The sequence below is a fragment of the Crocodylus siamensis genome, chromosome 3, assembly GCF_052110815.1.
Source record: "Crocodylus siamensis isolate JL-2025a chromosome 3, ASM5211081v1, whole genome shotgun sequence".
Lineage (NCBI taxonomy): Eukaryota > Metazoa > Chordata > Crocodylia > Crocodylidae > Crocodylus > Crocodylus siamensis.
Window position 1 is genome coordinate 142762671 of NC_143397.1, and position 22643 is coordinate 142785313.

General features: G+C 53.5%; 1 protein-coding gene and 2 long non-coding RNA genes across 4 annotated transcripts in view; 2 read left to right on the forward strand and 1 right to left on the reverse strand.

The window, feature by feature from the left end:
* Positions 1-1215: 1215 nt before the first annotated feature.
* LOC149868932 (uncharacterized) lies at positions 1216-5246 on the reverse strand. 2 transcript variants are annotated; one of them, XR_016441357.1, is made up of 3 exons: positions 4719-5246; positions 2418-2509; positions 1216-1710 (listed from the first exon to the last, which is right to left on the reverse strand). It is a non-coding gene; the product is annotated as an uncharacterized LOC149868932 (long non-coding RNA). The 2 variants fall into 2 exon arrangements; XR_016441358.1 differs by lacking the exon at positions 4719-5246 and adding an exon at positions 4143-4258.
* LOC149868933 (uncharacterized) overlaps positions 4355-22643 on the forward strand; it is a 100752-nt gene continuing 82463 nt past the window's right edge. The window contains exons 1-2 of the long non-coding RNA XR_016441359.1: positions 4355-4491; positions 5243-5365. This is a non-coding gene — a long non-coding RNA (uncharacterized LOC149868933). The remainder of the gene's footprint in view (positions 4492-5242; positions 5366-22643) is intronic.
* On the forward strand, positions 9487-11808 carry FOXC1 (forkhead box C1). The gene has a single exon (XM_090039383.1). The coding sequence runs from the start codon at positions 9619-9621 to the stop codon at positions 11656-11658; it is 2040 nt and encodes a 679-aa protein (XP_089895509.1). The 5' UTR covers positions 9487-9618; the 3' UTR covers positions 11659-11808.

The window sequence follows — 22643 nt, forward strand, 5'->3', positions numbered from 1 at the left end:
TGGAGGACAAGGCAATTGACCTTAGCCCAGACTCTTCTCTCCAGCAAGATCACTTAGTTGATTCTGCTCATGGCTATTGAGAGGAGCATCACTTGGAAGGCCTTCTCCATACAGTTGTTAGTGTTTTCTTTGTGCAGACCTTTAAGCCTGAATCAGAATAACTAGGTTAGAATGAGATGCTGACATTAAAAAGGTATGCAACTAACGCCTAACTTTCCAGCTGCCTAAATGTATGCCACATTTCATCTTACAGAAATCATTGCATCTGAAAACAATGGGTTTTTGTCCTGGCCATGAAGGTGTACACCCAAAGTACAGGTTTGTAGGACCTTATACCTCCAAAGGCATTAGATATGTCTTAAGTGGAATAGAGGATTTAAATGTGCATATGTGTGTGTGGAGAGGGGGGTAGTTTTATACCTACACATGCACCCAAGTTCACACTTTTTTCAGAAGTAACTAATAATTTGGGATTTTTCAGTAAGTGAAGATATCCCCCTTTTCCTTGTAAAGGTGTCTCAACTCAGGCACCTGTAATTACCAGGCACTTCTGAAAAACTTAGAGCCACTCACACAAACACAAGTACACATTTCCACACACACTTCACACTATTTAATTTAGATGCACCTTATCAGGGAATCTACCTAATGAGGAAAACTCAGTTAAAAACCAATGAGGCTTTACTAGTAATGACTACATCTTCAAGAGATGCTAATGCCATTTAATTAGGATGCCTTCAGGTTATTTAGTAGTTATTTATACTGCTTGGGCTTTTGTGTCTCAAGCTCAAGCTAATCATGTCTGTCTGCTTAAAACAGAGCTTTCAGATCCTTTTTAGTAAAGATACAGGCAGACAATGAGGTAAGTTACTTTAGCAATTCTTGCTTCTGGCTGCTACCTGGTATAAGAGAAGCAAATAGCCTGATACAGGGTTTTTTTTCCATGACTGGGGTTGTTCCCTGTCCTACTAGATAAGGTGCTTTTTACTGTCTCTTTGGAGCTATGAGGTACCCTGGAGAATTCACTACAGTGTGCCAGAATGCTTCTTTAACACTGAAATGGCATTCTCTACTAAATATAACAAAATAAATCACCACCCACCAAGGATGTCCCAATATAACAAGATTCCATACAGGCAACTTACAGTCTAAATGTGTGTTGTTGCCCTGCCATTAAGTGCAATAATGAAATAAAATAAGACAGTTACATATGGATATCATTTTAATCCAACTACATATACATATTACACACGCCCAACTTATTGTCAAACATATGCATTAGCTGCCACACTAAGAGTCTACTTTCAAGGTGACCATAGTAAGCGCTTAAAAATACTTTGAAAAAATCTCCCATTTTTTCATGTTAGTAAAACACAAATCAGCATTTTCAGTTACACAATAAAGCATACTCAAATGAATGATATGTGCATCATCATTAAGTTGGCAAGTTCTTCCATCATGCAAAGCAACAGGGGTGAAATGTTTTGGGTTCAGTCAGGCTTTATTCATGATCAGAAAGCATCTTCCCCCAGTGGAGCTGGACAGCTGTTCTTTCCTGGGCATGAAGCAAGGATTGAGCTGATTCAATATTAGAAGTATGACAAATCCACATTTCCAGCTGCCGGTTGCAGAAAAGAATTGCTAATATCATGCAATTTTGGTCAGGAATCACAGGAAGATTCACATTCTTCAGATACCAAACAAGGAACTCTTGACAAAAAAAAAAAGAAGAGAGTCAAATCCCTAAAGCCTATAGTTGGAAAAAATGGGGAAAGGGTATTTGGGATGTGAATGATGACTTTTTTCTTTAACAAATGATCTGCGTTTTTCCTGAAGTTAAAGTATAGATGCCCATATAATTTAATCTGAGCCTAGTGTAACAGTTGCTGTTATTCTTGTCCTGCAGCCAAAAGTTCTGTGCGTTAATTATACACTGCATTTAAAAATCCTTATCTTTCTGTTTGTCACTCTTTAATTCAATATGTTCTTTTTCTTAGAAGTGGCAAATAGGAAGACTAATTAGCTTTCTTAATTGCATTTTCTGTTTTAAATCCCTATAGCTTTCTTTGCTCTTTTTATTTATTTACCATGTAAATGGTCTGGACATAGCTAGCCGTTTTTCTGTGCAGGCCACTCTATTACGTTTTGTCTACCAGTGTGCAGCTACCAGTGGAAAAATACTGTTCGTTACAGGTCTTAGTAAATGTGTGTGTGAAAACAGACACATGATGTATTATTACTTGCATTATCATAGCACTTGAGGGTTCCTACTCTGGGACCAAGACCCTATCATGATTGACACTGTACAAACATGTCCAGGCATAAAAGTCTGATAAATCTCTGTTCCGGAAAATATGTGTATATGTCTGAATATGTATGTATCTAGATGTCTCCCTATATGTATGCATGACTGTTACCCGTGGCTGCAGGTACTGGAGGTGTTCTCAGCTGGTTTTCATTAGTCTTTAGTGCTCTGAAACTTGGTTCTTGGAGATGTGGTATCTGAGAACTGGAAAGAAAGGAGTAGGTTAAAAAACAGAAGTACACTTTCCTGGAAACCAACACTTTTTCATTTGCAAGCTTTATTGGCTACCCGGGCAACTCATAAAAACATTCTTGGCATCACCTAGAACAGTGGGGAGCCACCTTTTTTGGCAGGTGTGCTGCAAATTAGCCCCGTGACCTCCCCCACAGCCACTCTATCTCCTTCCACTGCCCCATGGACTGCTCTGCTTTTTGCTCCCTGCCCTGTGCTCCCTGACTGATCTGCCCTCTTGCTTTCTGCTACCTGCCCTATCTGCCACTGTGCTGCCTGTTCTGTGAGGGGATGTATCCCTGACATTGGATGGGAAATTGGCAGGGAGGCATGCTGGGCATGGCTGGGGGATGGATGTTGGTGTCCTTTCGATGGCGCTGGTTAGTTGGCTGGCTGGAGAGTGCTGGAGTGTATGGGAAGGGTAGCTGGTTTGGAAGGTGGATGGTAGCTAGGCTGAGGGAAATTGTTGCTGGATGAGGTGCGTGGCCTGTTTGGGGGGAAAGTCTTTTGTATCTGTCCAGGCTGCTCTGTTACTAGAAGCAGGGGCAGAGAGAGCATGTCCTTAGCAGAACGTCTGTGGCAAAGCCCCAAGGCAGGAAGGCCATGCAGAGCCTGGTGGGGAAAGGATTGCATCCCGCTGTCTTGACATCACCTGTATCGGCTCCCATTACCTAATCATTCCTGACAACAGAGATGACAAAAATCACCTGTTCCAATAACTGTTAACTAAAGACCTGAACAGGATGGAGACTTAAAAGGCCTAAACATCCAAAGTGCCTTGCACAAGCCCACAAGCTCCTGGCAGAGATCGGGGCTACTGAACCGAACCTATGGGCAGTGGCAGAGTGGGCTGACCGCCAGGAAAGGCCAGACCTATTCTTACAGTGCTTTAGCCCAACACCAGGCACGGGACAGAGAAGCCTGAGTCCTGCTGAACAGAGCGAGATCCGGATAGGGAGGCTTGAGAACAGCGCTGTACAAGATGGGCCTCGTGCACAGCCCTCATGGGGGTCCAGCGATTATTACAGCACTCAGTGGAAAGCCGAAAAGGCGCAATCCGCCCACTGCTCCGCGCCGCCAGTCGGGGGCGCTCTGCAAAATGCTCCCTAGGGGGAAGAAGACGGGGCCACCTGCTGCGGGGGCTCAGAGCCGGGCCTGGCGGCGCTGGCGCGGCCTGGCCGGCAGGGGGCGCTCCAGGCACACGCAGCCCCGCGCAGGTGGCCGCGCCGGCGGAGCCCGGCGGGTCCCGCCCGCACAGCGCGCCCGGCCCCGCGCGGGACCGGCGCCTCCTGGCCGCGGCCGCCCGCCTGCACCGGGCTGGCCCCGCCGGAGCCGCCGCGGGCGAGTCCCAGCCCAGCCGGGGGCGTCCTCGTCGCAGGTGGGACTCTGCTTGCCGCCCCCGGGCGGCTGCCGCGATTCCTCCCCCAGGTCCCTCCGCCCTTGCCAGGGCTGGGGCGACGTGTCTGGCTGCGGGATGGCAGGGGCAGGGAGCTACTGGACTGCCCCCCGCCCCCGCAGTGTCTCGCATCCCGCCTCTTGCAGCAAACCGGGCGGTGCGATGAGCCCTCCACGCGGCGGCCCGCGACCTGGCTTATCTGATAAGTACCTCGGCCCCCAGCTCCGAGCTGTGGCTTCGCTCGCATGGACGTAAACCCCTCCAAGCACATCCCTCCGTGCCGGGCAGGCAAGGGTCCCCCTCCCACCCCCGGTTGTGGGTGTCTGGTTGCTGTCTCTCAGCGGATCCAATAGATTCAGCCCCCTCCAGCCCTCGCTGCCCCTTCCCAGAGCTGGAGTCAAGGGGAAGGAAGAAAGAAAGAGGAAACGGAATACCAAAGAGACAGGGGAGAGAGCTGGAAGGGAGCCGAGGGGTAAACTCAGCCCCGCTGATCATTTCTCTGTGCCAGAGAGAGATCACGTCTCGTCTCTCGCCAGATCCTTTAGCCCCGTATGCCAAGGTTAGAAAACTCTGCCGCGAGGTTTATTCTGCCCACGTTTGGGTCGTGATCAGACCTGCTTTTCAAGAGCCACAACAGCAAAAGTCCATGATTTCCCCCCTCCCAGGGCAGGAGAGTCGTAAGTGTTTGTACCGCTGCCTGCCTGGGATGATTAAGACGCGCACAATTTTACAGAGAAAAAAAATCCTGTGGATAGAAACCGAGTACTGCTTTCCCAAGACCCTTACTGTGCCGGGGTCGGCAGCGGAGCCTGCAAATAAGTCGTGACCTGGGTGGGTTTTTTTCTTCTGTGCGTTGCGAAGTGAGGGCAGGGGTTGGTTTCAGAGGGTGCAAGTCAATGCGGTTTGTAAAGCCGATCGATGCGTCGCCCATGACCCGCTCCCGAGAGTTACTTCTTGATTTAACGAAATAGTGCGCCAGTGGGGGAAGAAGAGAGGTTTTGAATAATTAATACAGCACTACTCCTACTGCCATTCATTTCAAATGATAAACTTGAAAATGACTCCTCTGCATCAAAAATGAACGATCGCATCAATGAATGAAGCGATCCATTGATGCCCTCAAAATAGACCTTTGCTGTAGATCTGTTGTATTAGTTTCGGGTGGAAAAATCGCAACGAACGGATCCTAGTCATAATCCCGAGATAGAGAGCAGAGTGGCCATCCTTAGCAGTACGGTATGTCTGGCTGAGTCGGTTTTCTGATACAGGAGATTTTCAGTTGCTGAATCACAGATGTTTCTTTTTTCCAGGAGTACCCCCCGCCCCCCGGATTAAAAAAAAAAAAGGCGATTCTCCGCAAAGAAGTTGCACACAGTTTGGGAAACGAGGAAATCTAGATGGTGAGATTCAAGAAGCCGGGAACAGGGAGGGAGGTAAGGCTGGACGTGGCAAGAAGAGGGCTGTGATGTTTAGAGCCAAGAGCCCGAGAGAGGGAGAGGTGAAGCTGTGACTAGGTATAAAGATCAACAGCCAGCGGCTGCAAAACACTTCACCCCTAGCTCTGAGCTGAGAGCAGAACCGACAGCCGGTTGTTTGGGTCCACCTGTGGGCTCTAATCAGCCCCAGTATTATTCCTTCACTGTGTCACTGTGGGGGTCTCTTTCTTTCACCGTAATAAAAAGGGTGGAAGTAAAGGCTCCAAACACACCCCCCCCCACACACACACACACACACTGAAGTTTCTATGAAATTGTTATGAGCAAGTCCTCCCTATTTGAAAATGGTTTGCCATGGTTGAAACCAGGGCTTGGGGATCCTTTGCACAATTCTTAAAAAAAAAAAAAAAAGAGGAAGCTGGATTGCTTTGCTCCTCCAATGTACACAGTTGTTAACGCGGCCAACCTGTTTCGTTTCTGTCGCCCAGCCATAAAACACATCCCAAATGTTGCTCTTTCATCCAGAGGCCAGCTTGAACATGACAACAAACAAATAAATAAGTCATCTGAAACTCAGCTCTGTCGCATAGCTGAGTATACTAAACACCCATACAAATTACTTTTTTTTTTCTGGGTTGCATCCAGACTGGAAAAGCAGACGGAAAACTGATCTTTTTATTTCTGAGAAACGTCCGTCCCCCCCCAAAAAAATACTGTTTGCACACGCCGGTTACTAGTCTGACAATGGCAACGTTTGTACCTTGGCGAGAGAAACCAGAGTCTTACTGCTTGCAGATCTGTAATTTAACACAGGCTAAGCATTGCATCACTTCGTAGCAAGAGAAGACAGAGAGATAAGTGTTATTGCAAAATATATTAGATGCAATATATTTCGGTTTAAAAACAAAAACACCAAAAAACAAAGCGCCTCAGTGTTACTGCTGAATTCAAGTTAGAAATAGCGTGAAAAAACTTGAGCGGTGTCCGGGTAAAATGGTAAGCTATTTCAAGTTAGGTTATTTAAACGGAAAAGAACAATGCTTAGTGGAAATGAATGTGAGATATATGGAAAATCGTTTTAATTGCACGTAAAAACCGTGGGAAAAAACTGGTTGATCTGAGCTGGGAAACGTAAAATCTTTTTCTTTCTGTCTTTCTTTCTTAGCAAAACAGGGGTGGGGGAGTTAAGACGCAACGTGTTGAAATTACATCTAACATAATATATAGAGCACTGCCTCAAAGTTAACTATTTGGGGGAAGTATGTAATTAAACAAGAGCAGGTGAAATGCAGAGGATAAAATGCTAACGGGGACACTATTTATTACAAGAGGGGGTTTAGCACAGAAGTAGAACTGGAATGTCTCAGTCTTACAATATATAAGCGATTTCCTTTCCCACTACTTCCAACCTCCCCCACCCCCACCCCCTTCCCCTTTGCCTTTCTTGTTTAATATTTTGGATGACCGGTAGCTTAGTTATTCAAAAGAAAAGGCAGGATTGTTAAAACACTGCCGGGGAAGTCATGTTCACATTGTTTCTACGCGATATGGTTTCCAGAGCAAGCAAACACAGTAAATAGTGAGGGAAGGGGTATTGAAATCAGGGCAGCCAAAAGGGGCTTCTGACACATCTTCAGAGTGAAAGTTTGTCACAGACCCAGGGGTGCGTGGGTGTGAAACTCCTCTCACACGAACACACGGGCGCCGATGCAGACACCGCCACTTCAGCATGGTCCTACCAAGGAATGAGATTTTAGAGGCAAAGATTAGGGGGCTAAAAAAAAAGACAGAAAAAGGCGGCGGCGGGTTGGATTTAAAATCGCATGGCATTGTCAAATATGTTCAAAACGCGAGCAACTCTTCATTACCATTCACGATTTTTTAAAGGGGAAAAACCCAGAGGTTTGGTGCCTAAGGCAGATTCACGCGGTTAAAAAAAGGGGACGACTCGTTTTCTCCCTCGGTGTTTCCCCTCAGCTCAGTGCTTTATTCCTGTTCAGACGTGCATCTAAACAGGTCATTAGAGCCCAGATCCTGTTTCTCACAGGCATACAGGAGGTGGCATGAACAGAAATCAAGTCCTGCCAGTAGTGCCCTTTAGCTGTTTGGGACCCCATTTTCCCCATGTCCACGCGCCTGTTTGGCCACTATGTGAAATCTTTTGCAGACCGAAGTATGTTCCCCCCGCCTCCCAAATCAGAGAAATGGTGAAGCATCGCATCCCCCAGCACGTCTGTAAGGAGCACCCGAGCCAGCCAGTTAAAAGACGAGTCGAAAGCAATCTGCCAGGCTTCATAAAAGCAGAGGCAGCGGGCACTTTCTTTGCAGACTGGGAGAGGAAAGCCCTGGGTGGCTGATGAATAAAACGCTGGTCAAATGGAAGAAAGGCTCCTCTTCAGGGGCGTTTGGTCCGGCAGCTGGCTGGAAGAAGCGTGGTGCTGGGGAGGAAGGGGGGCCTGTCACCCTCCTCCCACCCGCCCATACAAACGTGTCCCCCTCCCCGGCTCGTGAGAAGAGCGGCTTGGGGCTGTGACAGCCCCCCCCCTCTGCGGGGGGCGGGGAGGGAGCTGAGCACTTGTAGGTGCAAGTTGTCCAGGCAACACACGGCTCTGTGGATGCAAGTTGTGCGTGAAAGTTCTCGAGGTACACAGGGCTCTGTGGTGTGTCAGTGTGGGCACAGCGCAGAGGGAAAAGTGTATGCGCGTGTGTAGGAGAAGGACCACGAGTGTCTTTGAAGAGAGGAGCAGGGTTTTCTTGGGGTGGTATATTTTCTAGGACCCACTAGGTAGTTGGGGTCAAGTTAGCCAAGCTTGCAGGAGAGGACGAGGGTTTTGTGCGTGTGGGAAAATACCTGTGTGTGTGTCTTTGCGGGGGAGCATGCGTGGGTGTGTCCAGGAATGCGTGTGGAGGTTGGTGGGAAAAGGCTGCGTCCTCCGAGGCAACGCGGCTGCCCACAGGGGCCACCAGGCAAATCTGCTGGGGGGGGGGCCGCGAGGCTGTGCATCCGACGCCCGAGTGTGTGTGTGTGTGTGTGTTTGTGTGCGTCTTCGCGTCCAGGCGTCTGCAGTCGGTGCACTGGAATGTGTGTGTATAGGAGCTGCCCTCCGTGTGCCTGTGTGTGCGTTTGTGTACACGTCCGAACATGTGCAAGGGGTGTTCAAGAATGTGTGAGTGTAAATAGTAATATGAGCTTCCCTCCGTGTGCCTGTGTGTGTGTGCGTACACGTCCATAAGTGTGCAATGGGTGTACTGGACTATATGTGTATGTGTGTGTGCACATCCGGAAACGTGCAGGGGAGTGTACAGGAATGTGTGTGAGTGTATATAGTAATATGAGCTTCCCTCCGTGTGCCTCTGTGTATGTGCGCGCGTGTACACATCCAAAAGTGTGCAAAGGATTACTGGAATGTGTGTGTTTGTGTGTGTGTGTGTGCACATCCGAACATGTGCAAGGGAGTGTACAGGAATGGGTGTGTGAGTGTAAATAATAATATGAGTTGCTCTCCGCGTGCCTCTGTGTGTGTGTGTGTGTGTGTGTGTGTGTGTGTGTGTGTATACACGTCCGAACGTGTGCAATGGAAGTCCTGGAGTGTGTGTGTGTAGTAATCCGTGTGCCTGTGCGTGGAGGAACAGGGAGCCGCGCGTGGGCTCGCGCGTGTGGCCCGTCCCGGGAGCGCAGGTCCCCGCGGAGCCGCCGCCGCTGCAGGTTTCCCCCCTTTCTCCATTCAGTGCCCGGCGCTGCCTTCCCATTGGGCGCCGGGCCGGGGCGGGGCGGGGCGTCGGAGCCTGCGGAGAGGGAGAGGGGGAGAAAAAAAGGCGAGCTGTAAGTGCGTAAAAAAGTTCCTGCCTCGGTGACGGATGCTCAAAAGTTCAGAAGTTTTTTCCAATGCTTCCCCGAGCAGCCTGCGACTGAGAGAGAGACTGAAAAGAGAGGGAGAGAGAGGGAGAGAGAGAGAGGGAGAGTTCTCCCGGGGAGATCAGGAAGGTGGATATTCTTTTTTTCTTCTCCCTTAAGAAAAGAAAAAAGCAAGCACCCACCCCTTTTGCTTTTGTCCCCTCCTTTGCAGACAGCTCGTGGCAGATCCCCGCGGAACCGGGCGCTGGGAGTGCGGGAGCCTCCTCGCCCAGGCGCTGTTTTCTTTGGTGCTGTGTTTTTGTTGTTGTTTTTTGCTGCTTTTTGTGTTTTTTGTTGTTGTTTTTTTTCCCTCTCCGCTGAGTGCATCTCTCTCCAGACCGAGCCGCCGCTCTATATGATCCTTGCGATTGTGATTTCTATCCCTCTGCTTTTTGATCGCTGCGCCTGGGAGTTGCTTTCTCCGCGGCGGCTCCGAGGGCCCGGCCCGGCTGCTTTTTTGGCCCCGGCCGCTCGCCTCGTCCCCCGCGGCGCGGGGCCGCCCTCGCCGGCGCGGCGCCCCCCGGGCCGGGGCCGGGGCCAGGGCCAGGGCCGGGGCGAGGAGGAGCGGAGCCCGCCCCTGCGCGCTGCCGCCCGGCTCGGCGCGGGGCAGCCGGCCGCCCCCAGCCCGGTCCTGGAGTGGTGCGGCGGGGCTGCGCGGGGCGGGCGAGCGGTCCGGGCCGGCGGCGAGGGCCAGGAGGACATGCAGGCTCGCTACTCCGTGTCCAGCCCCAACTCGCTGGGAGTCGTGCCTTACCTGGGCGGGGAGCAGAGCTACTACCGCGCGGCTGCGGCGGCGGCGGCGGCCGGCGGGGGCTACAGCGCCATGCCGGCGCCCATGAGCATGTACTCGCACCCCGCGGCCCACGAGCAGTACGCGGGGGGCATGGCCCGCGCCTACGGGCCCTACACGCCGCCGCCGCAGCCCAAGGACATGGTGAAGCCGCCCTACAGCTACATCGCGCTGATCACCATGGCCATCCAGAACGCGCCCGACAAGCGCATCACGCTGAACGGCATCTACCAGTTCATCATGGAGCGCTTCCCCTTCTACCGCGACAACAAGCAGGGCTGGCAGAACTCCATCCGCCACAACCTCTCGCTCAACGAGTGCTTCGTCAAGGTGCCCCGCGACGACAAGAAGCCGGGCAAGGGCAGCTACTGGACGCTGGACCCGGACTCCTACAACATGTTCGAGAACGGCTCCTTCCTGCGCCGCCGCCGCCGCTTCAAGAAGAAGGACGCGGTCAAGGACAAGGAGGACAAGGACCGGCTGCAGCTCAAGGACCCGCCGCCGCGCCCGCCCGCCCCGCCGGACCAGCCCCCGCAGCCGCCGCCGCAACAGCAGCCGCCGCAGCAGCAGCAGGAGGCGGGTGGCCCCGTGCGCATCCAGGACATCAAGACGGAGAACGGCACGGCCTCGCCGCCCACCGCCGGCTCCCCGCCCGGCCTGGCGGCGCTGGTGCCCAAGGTGGAGAGCCCCGACAGCAGCAGCAGCAGCCTGTCGAGCGGCGGCAGCCCGCACAGCGCCGGCGCGCCGGCCAGCCTGGAGGCGCCCGAGCCGCCCGAGCCGCCCCAGCCGCCGCCGCCTCCCCCGCCGCCGCCGCCGCACCACCACCACCACCACCACCACGGCCCGGGCTTCAGCGTGGACAACATCATGACCTCGCTGCGGGGCTCCCCGCAGGCCGCGCCCGACCTGGGCTCCGGCCTCCTGGCCGCCGCGGCCGCCGCGGCCGCGCCGTCGCGCACCGGCATCCCGCCCGCGCTGGCGCTCGGCAGCTACTCGCCGGGGCCCAGCTCCATCTACAGCTCGCCCTGCAGCCAGGCGGCGGGCGGCGGCGGCGCCGCGCCCGGCGGGGCGGGCACCTACCACTGCAACATGCAAGCCATGAGCCTCTACGCCGCCGCTGCCGCCGCCGCCGCGGGGGGAGGCGAGCGCGCCGGCCAGCTGGGCAGCAGCGGGGCCAGCCCTGTGGAGGAGCCGCTGCCCGACTACGCCCTGGGAGGCGGCGGCGGCGGGGGGCTGAGCACGCCGCCCGGGCACCAGGACGGGCCGCCCGGCCGCCTGGCCTCCTGGTACCTCAACCAAGCCACGGCGGCCGCGGCGGCGGCGGCCGCGGCGGCGGCGGCCGGGGACCTGGCCCCGCTGGGCGGCGCGGCCGCCTACCCCGGGCAGCAGCAGCAACAGCAGCAGCAGCAGCAGCAGCAGCAGCAGCAGCAGCCGGCGCAAAACTTCCACGCCGTGCGGGACATGTTCGAGCCGCAGCGGCTGGGCCTCGGCAGCTCCCCGGGCAACGCCGGCGCCGGGCCCAGCAGCTGTCAGATGGCCTTCCCCTCCAGCCAGCCGCTCTACCGCACCTCAGGGGCTTTCGTCTACGACTGCAGCAAGTTCTGACCCGGGCGAGAGGCAGGCAGCGACAAGCCGGGCCCGCTCCCCACCCCCCGCACACACACGCGCCCCCCGCCCGTGGCCGGCCAGGCAGCTCCGAGCCTTGCTCGAAGCCCAGCAGACAACAAGCACGAGACTCTTTTTGGACAGAGACAGCCCCCTCCCTACCCGCCCCCACCCCAAATGTCTTGGTTTGTTAAAGGACAGTGTTACTCCAAATAACACGTAAGTTTGTCTTGCTTTTCAGAAATCCTCTTTCCCCCGCCTCTCCTCTCCTCTCCCCTGCCCCCTTCTGCCCTGTGATTCAAAGACAAAAACAAAACCAAAAAAAAAAAAATTCCAGCCTAGCTGACCAGCATTGCGGCCCTTTCCTTCCCCCTCCCACTCCCTTCCCCCTTTCCTTCTTTACAAGGACTTGTTTTAAAATGTAAATTGCTACATAGTAATTTATTTTTTAATTTGTAGTTGGATGTTGCGGACCAAATGCCAGAAAGTGTCGCCCCCCACCCTCCCTCCGGGCCCCCTTTTAAAACCTGAAGTTAAAATTGCCTGATTCCCACCCCCCCCCATTCTATATGAAACAAGGGAAACTGTATTCATTTTATTCTATCGATCCCCCTCCCTTTTTTTTGTTGAAAATATTCTGAAGGTATTGCATTGTTTGTTTATTAATAAATTACCATTCGATTGGAATAATACCTTGATACGTCTGGATACTTTCATCTATCTCTATATATTTTTAATGAAAGATGTCATGGCTAACGTTAGCGATGGGACAACTTGTTCCTTTTTTCTGTACCAAATTAAAAGATTATTTAGGAACTGTCAGGTCGAAATTTTTGTTCTAATCTCTCCTCTTATATGGTCCACTCAGCTTGCTTTATCCGCTAGGGGAAAAAAACAACAACACTTTCCCATAGCAAATCTGAGGTGGCACGTTAACAGACACGTTTGCCTTGCAATGCATGGTCAAGACATTTTTGACCATACATAGTAGCCTTAGGACATAGCATATTTTATATAGATGCAAATATTATATACAGGGTATATTGTCTTCTGTGTAAGGCTATGTGAAACAGGCTTCTTCCTCTCTGTGCATATTTATAGCAGGATTATATGTATCTATTTCTTATGAGCATGACATAAGTGATTCTAGCGATAGAGAGAGAGAGAGAGAGAGAGGGAGAGGAGCATATATATAACATATTATATATATATGCCTGCTCTGTCTGTCTGTCTGTCTGTCTATCTATCTACCTATCTATCGTTAGATATATCTAACTCTCTCTCTCTGTGTGTGAATATATATATATATATATATATATATATATAGCTAACTATATATATTAGTAGAATTGTATATATACCCGTGGCATTCTGCATGCTATTTAGTATTTTATACAGGAGACATTCGGTAAGGTATCCTTAATTCTAATGTAAGCATAGATTATACCCTTGTTGCCTAGAGCGGATAATTATATATACATAGTAAACAGATTGTGAAATGTGTATTTTAAAAGTACAATCCAAACCCCTTTCTACATAAGCAGGAGTTATTTTACAAACAGGATTCCCCCTTCCACTTTCTGCCTGTCAGCATAAACATAGCTCCTTCTTTCAGTACTTTAGCTGCTTGAAATGATATTAAACTGGGGGGGGGGGGGAGGGGGAACCTATGTTCTTGCAGTTTTTCTCCCTTACCTTTACCACTGAAATCCCCTCACCTTCCTTTCTATAATCCGAAGGAAAAAGGCCAGAGCAGATGACTGTTCCCTCCGATGTTGTCAGATCAGAGGTCTCTCCTGGTCAATTTACAATTAAATGCTAGGGGGATCGGGATCACCTTTTCCCTTTGTAAATAACGAAGAAAATGTAATAAATCCATTATCTCCCAATGATCCGGCCCGTCAGTCAGACTTTTAGAGGACGATTATTTGATTAGAGATATTTAGGGCCTAAAGTTTGCTTTCAAGATAATACAGTTTCCTATCAGGCCCTCTTATCTTAAGGCAACACTTAGCAGTAATTGCTTTCGCATTGTTCAGGGTAACACTGTAAATAAAAACCAGGTAATGTCAGTAAAGCTTTATTATGTAGCTTTTGAACTGCGCTGCTTCTCCGAAGCATTAATCCAGTGTTCAGAAATCATCATGGACATCCAATATATGGTCTCGAGGATTTTTTTGTGAACTCAGGTTGGATACATATTTAATGTTATCTGCTTCACGCTTTATTTGCAGCCATTGCCTTAAAAATATAGCATTTTTAAAAAAAGTTTTGGATAGAGTAGGAACAGGCATAGTCTTTGGATTTTTTTTGTTCATAGCATAGTGACATCGAGGAAGGTTTTGTTGTTCTTTTGCTGTAAGGAAGAGCAGAGATTTCAACCTCAGCTCGCCGGCTACTTTGTTTAATTAACGGGATAAACATAATGTTGTGCACACACCCCAATTGTTCCCAGCGTCGGATCACCCGGGCTCAGGACGTGGATATTTGAGGGCCCCCCAACGTGATTTTAAGCAGGCGTCGATTATATTGTGACTGTTCTCGGATATGTGTAGCTTAGGTCTTCTCCCTTCAGGAGAACAAAGATCCTTTGGCTTATCTGGGTGTCAGAAATGAAGGGCTATTTCCTCTATCAGTATCCCCCCCCCCCCCGCGATTCTCTCTTTCTGTTTTAAAAGCAGATCAGAAGCAGGGAGGCAGCAGCGGTGGGGGGGACCCCAAACAAAACAAAACATGATGTTTGGGGCTCCCGGAGCTGCCTGAAGGGTAATTGCCTTTGCATTTCCCCCTCCATCCGCTGACAGGCCGCGGGGAGATGGGCTGCCCGCGCTGGGCTTATTGTTGCCGTGGTTTAGGGGTGTTTTAAAACTAGGGTCCGATGCCCTCGGTTGTCTCCGCGGTCTCCAGAAATCAGATGTTTGGGGAGAAGAGAGAGAGCGGAGAAACCCGGTCGTCAGCTTTGATTGTTTAATCACCCGGCGGATGGCTGGCCGGGGGGCGGGGGGGAGGACCCGGGCGGCGTGAACAAGTGTCGTGTAATTGCTCCTAATGCCCGAGCAGCCCCGGGAGGCGACCCGCTGCCCCAGGAGCAAGGCTGGTAGCTGGGGGATGCTGCGCTCCCCTGGCCCGGGGGGAAGTAGGGTTGCTGACCCCTGCGCTCCGCGGTCACCTTTGGCGCTGGGCGGACACACGTGGCGGCGCTTCCCGCGGACAGCGCGGGGCCCTTCCCCGGGCAGCGACACCCGAGCCCCCGACCCTGCTCCGGGACACCCTCCGGGCAGCAGGGCCCCGAGGGGGGCCGCCTGCTTTGCTAGCAAGCTCGGGGTGGGAGCTTTCGCCAGGCCAGGGGCTCCCCGGCAAAAGAAAGGTTAGCAAGGGAGGAGAAGAGGCGGTGGATCGTGGCAGACTGCCCCGAGGTGCATCCCCAGGAGGGCAGGCGCTGGCTGATGCTTGTGGGGCAGGGAAGGAAGGGGCAGGCCGGGTCTCTTGGCCTGGCTGCTGCTGCTCCAGGGGGAGAGGCCACGGGGAGGCTGCGTTGTGCGACCCCGTCTTCGGGGCGCTGGAAGCAGGGTCCCTAGGCGGGCTCTTGCCTGGCCCCCCTCGCACGGAGCCTTTAGGGCACGAGGAGCAGGGGGCTGTGAGACACGGGGTGGGGCTCGGCCTGGGGAGCCGGGGGCGAGTCGGGAGGGGTCTCCAAGGACCTAGGTCCGAGGGGTGCCCTCCCCCGGCCACACGGCAAGAGCAGAGCTGGCCGCCCTTCCCCTGCCCTGCACGGGGGTCTGGGTTAGGTCTGTCTGGAGTCCAGCACCGTTTCCACCTCCCCTTCCCTCCTCTCATTGCCTTTTCTCTGGGGAAGCGACTCTCTCTTCTGATGCTCTTGACCCGGCGATGCTGTTCATTTTAAGTGATCCAAATTGGGGATCCCCTCCCCCCCAATACAGCAGTTCAGCTAAGCTGCTTTTGCATCACACTCGTTACAACCAAAATCATTCTGGCTTCCAGCTCGACTTAAGTCTTCTTCGAGCTTCTTCACAAAGCGAGTGACACTTGTTTGTAGCCAAGTTAAAAAAAAAAAAAAGAGGCTACATTGCGCATACAAATCGTTGACATTTATTTTCCTAGATAGGCCAGGTCAGACTTAAAGAGGAAAGACAGAAAGAAAGAACCAAACCTGGCGAGCACGTTTGTGCTCAGCAGGCAGTGTATTTGCTACTGTTTACAAATACGCTTAAGAAATCAAAATCTCAAGGCTTTATTGAAAAGTCACGAAGCTAGTTTTGTTTTCCCTCCCTCAAGAAAGCTTGAGAATATTATTTGAATAGCTGGACTCAGATTTCATAAGTTTTTCCCGGTCTGAATAACCCCGGGGGGTGGGGGTGGGGGGTTGCATCTCTCTCTCACTATCATTTCTTAGCCCCAACAGCGATCTGTCCTTTGCCTTCTGCCCTCTTTGCCCGCTCCTCAAGGAAAGAAACAATTGTGGAAAGCTGAGTTATATTAACATGCCGTTCTTGGAAAGACATTTCAGGGCTTTAATTGCGTATTTTCTGAAGTGTTTTTTCGAGCTACGAAGCCTGACAGGCTTCGAGTTGGAGGGGCGAGTATTTCCCAGGACACCGAGCGTTGTGTTATGGGAGGGGAACAGTCTTGTTGTTGCAGACCGATGACCTCTCCAGTAGAAACGCGGGCACCGGGCTCACACGGGGCAATCAATACCCAGTAGTCTTCATGAGGAAGGGCGAAGATTGGTGTGTGTGTGTGTGTGTGTGTGTGTGTGTGTACACGGGGCAATCAATACCCAGTAGTAGTCATGAGGAAGGGCGAAGATTGTGTGTGTGTGTGTGTGTGTGTGTGTGTGTGTGTGAAAGAGAGAGAGAGAGAGAGAGAGGGTGAAGATTGGGGTGTGTGTGTGAGAGAGAGAGAGAGAGAGAGAGAGAGAGAAAGGGAGCCCGAGGCTGTGGCACAGCCCCGCACGTCAGTAGGCACTCTGGGTGCGGACTGCAACACTCTCCAGGCAGCTTTACTCAGCGCTCGCGTAGCTCCTTCGCATTAAGAATCACCCCGTTATTTTTAGCTTGCTATTTTCTTTTTCTCCTCAGACGGTCATTGTTAATGTTCAGACCATTTCCTCCAGCCACCCCCCCGCCCCAAGCACACTCTTTTTTCCTCCCCCCTCCCTACCCCGCTTTCTACTTCCTCGTTTCAAGCCTGAAGCAACTGGGCCGAGGCTGCTCTTCCCGCGGGGGGTCGGCTCGGCTCGGCTGCCCCTCGCAGGCCTCGTGCCGGGAGTTTGTCGGAGCTTTCCAAGAGGGAGCCCAGCCAGGGGCATCCTTTCTTTCTGGCTTTCTGGGCTTGTGCGCATAGGCAGCTCGTGTGTGCCCGGATCCGAGAGGCAGGAGAAACCTGGAGGAAAGGGCGGGCGTGTATCCCACCAACCCCCCGCTCACCTCCCCCCGGGCCCCGCCAGAGCCATCGGGGCTGCCCCGGGCCGGCGGCGGCTCCCGTGCTAATGAGGCCGGGGCTCCCGCAGCCCTTCGCGGCTCTTCCCGAGGCATAAACAACCCGTCGCGTTAGGGCGAGATGGATGGCGTCCCCGCCACAAACGCGGCCGGGTCAGGAAGGAATAAAACTCAAACGCGGCGCAGCGCAGTCATTTTTCAGGGCCCGGGAAGACAGGCAGCGGCGGGGGGAGCACGGGAGGCGGGCGAAGTCAAGGACCGGGGGTTTGGCAGGGCGGCTGGCTGGGCCGGAGGGTGCGGGCGCTGCTGGCCTGACCCCGCAGGGGGGCTCTTTTGACCGCAGCCGCCTTCACCTGGAGGGCGCGCACGGCGGGACAGCCGGCCGGGGGCTGCTACAAGGGCCAGGGGGTGACAGCGGGGAGACGGGCTGGTCGCCTCAGAGCGTGAACCAGCAAGGCCGGGGGGTTGAGGATGGCTTTCCTGCCCCTCCCCCGCATCATCCCTTACATTCATCCCCAGCCTCCTGGTCCCGCTGCTCTGTATTACAGCTGGGGCAGGGGGGGCTTGGCTGTTTACGTGACTTCTTCCCCCCCTTCCCTCTGGCTGGCTTTTAAATTGGAGCATATTGAGCGTATTATGGGGGGGAGAGGCGAAACTGACGCGCTAACACTAACTGCGTGTGTGTGTGCGCCTCGCTAAGTGACACACGCGCCCCCCCCCCCCACACACAACTAGGGCCTTTGTGCATGTGTCTCCCAGAGTCTGGGAGGGCGGTGTCAGCAGCCAATGCCCCCCAGAAGACAGGCTGCTGCTAAGCTCCTGCCGGGGCCGGTGGTTGCGCAGGCCGGAGGCAGCAGTGGGTCCGGGGGGGCGGAGGTGGCCGGGCCGGGCCGGGCGCAGCGGGGCACCCCGGCGGAAAGCAAGCGCGGGGTAGCCGGGCTGCGCTGGGAGGGAGGGGGAGCTCGCCGCCCGGCTGGCGATTGGGTGGTCGCCGATTCTGTTTTGCCCCTAAAGTAAACACAGCTTGACTCGACCTGGGTGGGCAGCGGGGATGTGCGGCGGGGAGGCGCCCGGCCAGCCTGGCTCTTACCTGCGGGAGACTCACCTGCGCTTCCGCTAGCAAGGGGCGGCTCGCCTCTTACCCCGGCCTCGGGTGGGCGACCCGCGCTCTGTGCCAGCCCCAGATGAACATAGAGCTGCATCTGTATGGATGGTACCGGATCTTTCCCTCCCCGTCACCTCTGGGGAGGAAGGAGGAAAACCAAGACATTCAGAGCCATTAACTCTCCATCTAGCTGCATTTCCTCTCGCCTGAAAGCAATGCTTCGTTACTACGAGCGAGGGTCAGATCCAGCTCGGAAGAGGCAGGCCCAAGAGATAACACGCGTGTCTGTCCAGACGCGCTCACTCGATTTAAAGCGCAGCCAGATGCCGTGCGACCCTCTGTCCGCAGGCTCTTGGCACTGCTTTAGCTCGCCAGGACATTTTAAGCCATCGAGGGTGCTTTTTTTTTTTACGTAAATATTTGAAAGACGGGGAAAGAGGAATGTTTTTCCATGTGGAACGATAATGTAAAAAAAAAAAATCCTGATAATATCGTCCGGCGCAGGGGAAAGTTGTTTAAACAATGTCGGGGCTTGCAAGACTGCCCAGGATAAATACATCGGCCCGGAGCTGAGCTTTTGTTGCAAGGGCTGCCTGAGGCCCCCCCGCCCCTCGTTTTGAGGGTGAGCCGAAGCGTTTTCCCCTCTCCTCTGAGTGCCACCCTGGCAGGGCAGGGAAGAGGCTGGTGCAGTGCCTGGGGTGCGGGCACTGCAAAATGACTCTAGAAAGTTTTAAGCAGGCGTTGGCTGCAATGCTGTCTTAGCAAGGGGCTGGGGGGTTAAGGTGCTCACTGGCAATCCTCGTCCAACGGCTGCCCCTGAAAGAATGGGTTTAAAATGAAAGAAGAATGGACTGGGGGAGAAGCAATAGGCAACTTTTCTCGCGGCCTCCTGAGCAACCGTGTGTGTGTGTGTATATATGTATGTGTGAGATAGCTGCCGTGATGGCAGGAGCGCAGTAAAGCAGCTGCTTTGCTCTCAGCCCCTCGCCCTAGGACTTGCAGAGGGCCCGCTGATGTTTGCCTCTCGAGTCCCAGCGCTGCGGGGCGGCCCGGCGCGACTGGGCCTCTCGGGGTTTGTTGTGTCTGGAGTGGCAGAGGCGAGGGGAGCGGGTGATGCCCGGCCGGGGGCTGCCCGCGCCCGGCTGCTTGCCCCGCGGGACCCGCTCCCGTCCCGTCCCGGGAGCGCGGCCGCCTGTGTCCGGAGCCAGGCGCCCTCCGCCGCCGCCTCTTGTCGTTTTGTAAATGTCACGGTGAAAACACCAACCCGATCCGTCTCAGTCAGGCTTGGCCCGGGCTGGCTTCGGGCTTGCTGCTGCTCACCTCGTGGTTTGAACCGGGGGCTTATTGCGCGCTGGCGGAGATCCCGGCCTCTTCTGTCCCTCTGCTCCGCGCCGAGATCTGAGAGGCAGGGTGTGGGGCTGTGTGTGGGGCTACTGGGGAGGAAAGGGATTGATCTATTTAAAACAAACGAAAGAGCCCCCAGAGCAAAGCAACCCGACCAAACCCACAGAGAAAAACCCGGGAGAGCAGCAGGAGCAGAAAAAAAAAAGCCCCAATGCTTGGTGCAGCTTGGCCCTGTGTAGCTGTGTGTGGCTTTACAGCCCAGCCCGGGGGGCTGCTCTGCGGCCCCCGCCGTGTACAGAGTGGAAGCGACCTCGGGTCAGCACCAGGAGGTGGAGATGCGGGGCTAGGCGGCAGGACAAGTCAGGTGCAGCCCTGCTTCGCTAACGCGGACTAGCGCGTGTCCCTCTCCCTGTTGTCCTGCGGGGTGGCTGGGGGTGCAAGGAAGGGCACGGCCGGCCGGTGGCTTTCCGCGCTCTCAAGGGCCTTGAAAGAAAAAAGGCTTTGTGGGAGAGGGGAAGGGCACTGGGGAGCGGGGCTAGCAGCGGAGACGGGGACTCTTCTCAGCCAGGCCTGGCCGCCTGCCCTCCAAACCAGGTTTCCTCAGTTGCACGCCCCTGCGCTCCCCGGGAAGCCCCGCGCCCCCAGCGCGCGTAATTTCCTCCGGCACGATGTCAGCAGGGGCGCGGGGCTTTGCTCTGCCCGCCCGTCGCCCCCGCCGCCCGGACTGGCCCTTTAGCGGACACCACCTCCCCTAGGCTGGGACGGGGGGAGGATCGGGCCCCTTCAGCAGAGGAAGCCCCCAACTGTTCGCAAGAAAGAGACTGGGGGGCGGGGGGGGAAGCGTTTCCTTTCTGTCCCAGCCCTTGCTCGGCGTGTCTGGGACTAGGCTGCAGTCACTAGTGGCACAGGGGGGTGGGCTGCTCGCGAGATCAGACTTGATGACCACTTGCAATTACAGCCGCCCTTGCTAATGGAGTAGGAGCCCCAAGGGTGCGGCCACGCGTCCCCCCCGCGGCATCCCCCCACCCAGGGCACCGCTGGGGCGTGACAGCCCCCCGCAGTCACCGCATCCGAGCCCCGTGGACTCCAACCCCCGGGCAAAACTCAGGGCACTTGACTCGTGCAGTATAGCGAGAAGCGGCTGAGCGGGAGGACTGAGAAGTGACACGGGGAATTGCAGGGGAACAGGGAATTGCAGGGAAAGGCCAGCTCTTCTTCATCTTTATCACAGCTTGGACCTTTCCAACCTTACGCACCACGGGCATGGAAGCAGGGGTATTTCTGGAAGGTAGATTTAGCTCTGACAGCAATGTCCCGCCCCCATTTAAGAAAGTTATCCGTATAGTTCATTTTTCTCCTGTCTCTTCGACTCGTACAATAACGAGTCTCTCCAACCAGCACAGTCACGCGTATAACCAAGTCCCCCTCCCCAAACAGATGGAAAAACCAAAATCGTGGGGTGCACCAGCAGCTTTCGAGGTGCCACAGAAAAGAAGGGAGCAAGGGGGAAAATAAATGTTAGCTTGTGTAAACTAGCTAGAGTGGTTTTTTCCCCCTCTTCTTCTTAAGGGATGTATTAATTAATATCCAATGAGGTCGGAGATCAGCCAATAAATTATGGCGAGAGAAAAAAAATCATCCCCACCAGTCCCTTGCAATGAATAGCGCCTTGTAACGTCTTTTTTTTTTTTTTTTAAGTATGTGCTACTAAAGATCTGCAACAAATGGTGTCGTTACTGGGTCACAGCTACTGGGGAGGGGAAAGATGCTCTCAGATCCCTTCCTCAAAGCAAACCCCCCTGGCGACCAAGAGCCGCCGCTGAAGCAGAAGTGGCGGTGGAGACTTTACCCCCGTGCAGAGGGCTCCTGCCCCGGCGGGGGGGGGGCACCTTCTGTGCGCCCCTCTGCAGGGCCACGTGCGAAAGCCCCGCTGCTTCTGCCGGGCGGGGGAAGCAGTGGCTCGGGCTGGGGCTCGCGTTTCAGCTCCAGCGACAATGCAACCCCCGCCTCTCGCCGACGATTCATTCTGCAAGTGGGTGTGAGCCTCTCTCCTCCCGCACCACGTGTGCGCCGGTGCCTGGGAGAGGGCACAAGCACACGAGCAGAGGCGCATCTCCAGCCGCACACACCTGTTAACTGCGCACGAAAAGATAACCCGGGCGGGGGGCGGCAGGCCCCGGCTGCTCTCCAGCGCAGCTCGGACACGAGCGCACAGGCCGCACACGCGTGCCCGTACCGGGTCGATTCACAAAATCCGAATCGGGACAAACATTTATCTCCCTCATGGGGAAAACATCACGGGGAAGGGAAAGCATTTTCGCGTATAAGATCGAAGAAGAGGCACCTGGCCACCAAAATTCCGGGGCTTGCACAGGAAAGGGTGAAAACCAGTCATTTTGTTTGCTATTATATATAGCATATTATACATGTGCTATATATATTGTTTGCTATTATACATGCTATGTGCTATATCCATTTGGTTTGCTATTACATGGAGCACATACTATGTGCTATATCTATTTTGCTTGCTATTATACGGTGCACTATATATATATATATATGGTTTGCTATTCCATATAGGACATAATATCTATGTGGTATATATATGGATATGTGTGTGTGTATGTTTGCTATTATACGTGGCAGATAATATAGGATATGCATATTTTGTTTGCTATTATATATAACACATAATACATGTTGTATACAATATCAAACAAAATATGCAAAAATGCAAACTGTGCGAACTATATAAAAACAAAGTTTCTTATTATATAGCATGGGAAACATGTCCTAATACAGTTCGCTATTATATAGCACATAATACATACGTGCTATATACTGTTTACGATTACGTAACACATACACATACGTACTAATGTTATTATGTAGCATGTAATACATATGTGCCATATATTTTGCTACTGTATGTAAGCACGTAATCCACGGGCTAGTTCTTTGTTTGCTATTATAGAACACAATGCGTGATAAATATAGTTTGCTATTATATAAAAACACACAACATATATGTGCTATAATACGTAATACATGTGCTAGGCATATGTTGTTCTCTATTA

Excerpts from the sequence above, each read along its gene's own strand:
- FOXC1 (XM_090039383.1), top strand. The coding sequence starts at position 9,619 with ATGATCCTTGCGATTGTGATTTCTATCCCTCTGCTTTTTGATCGCTGC.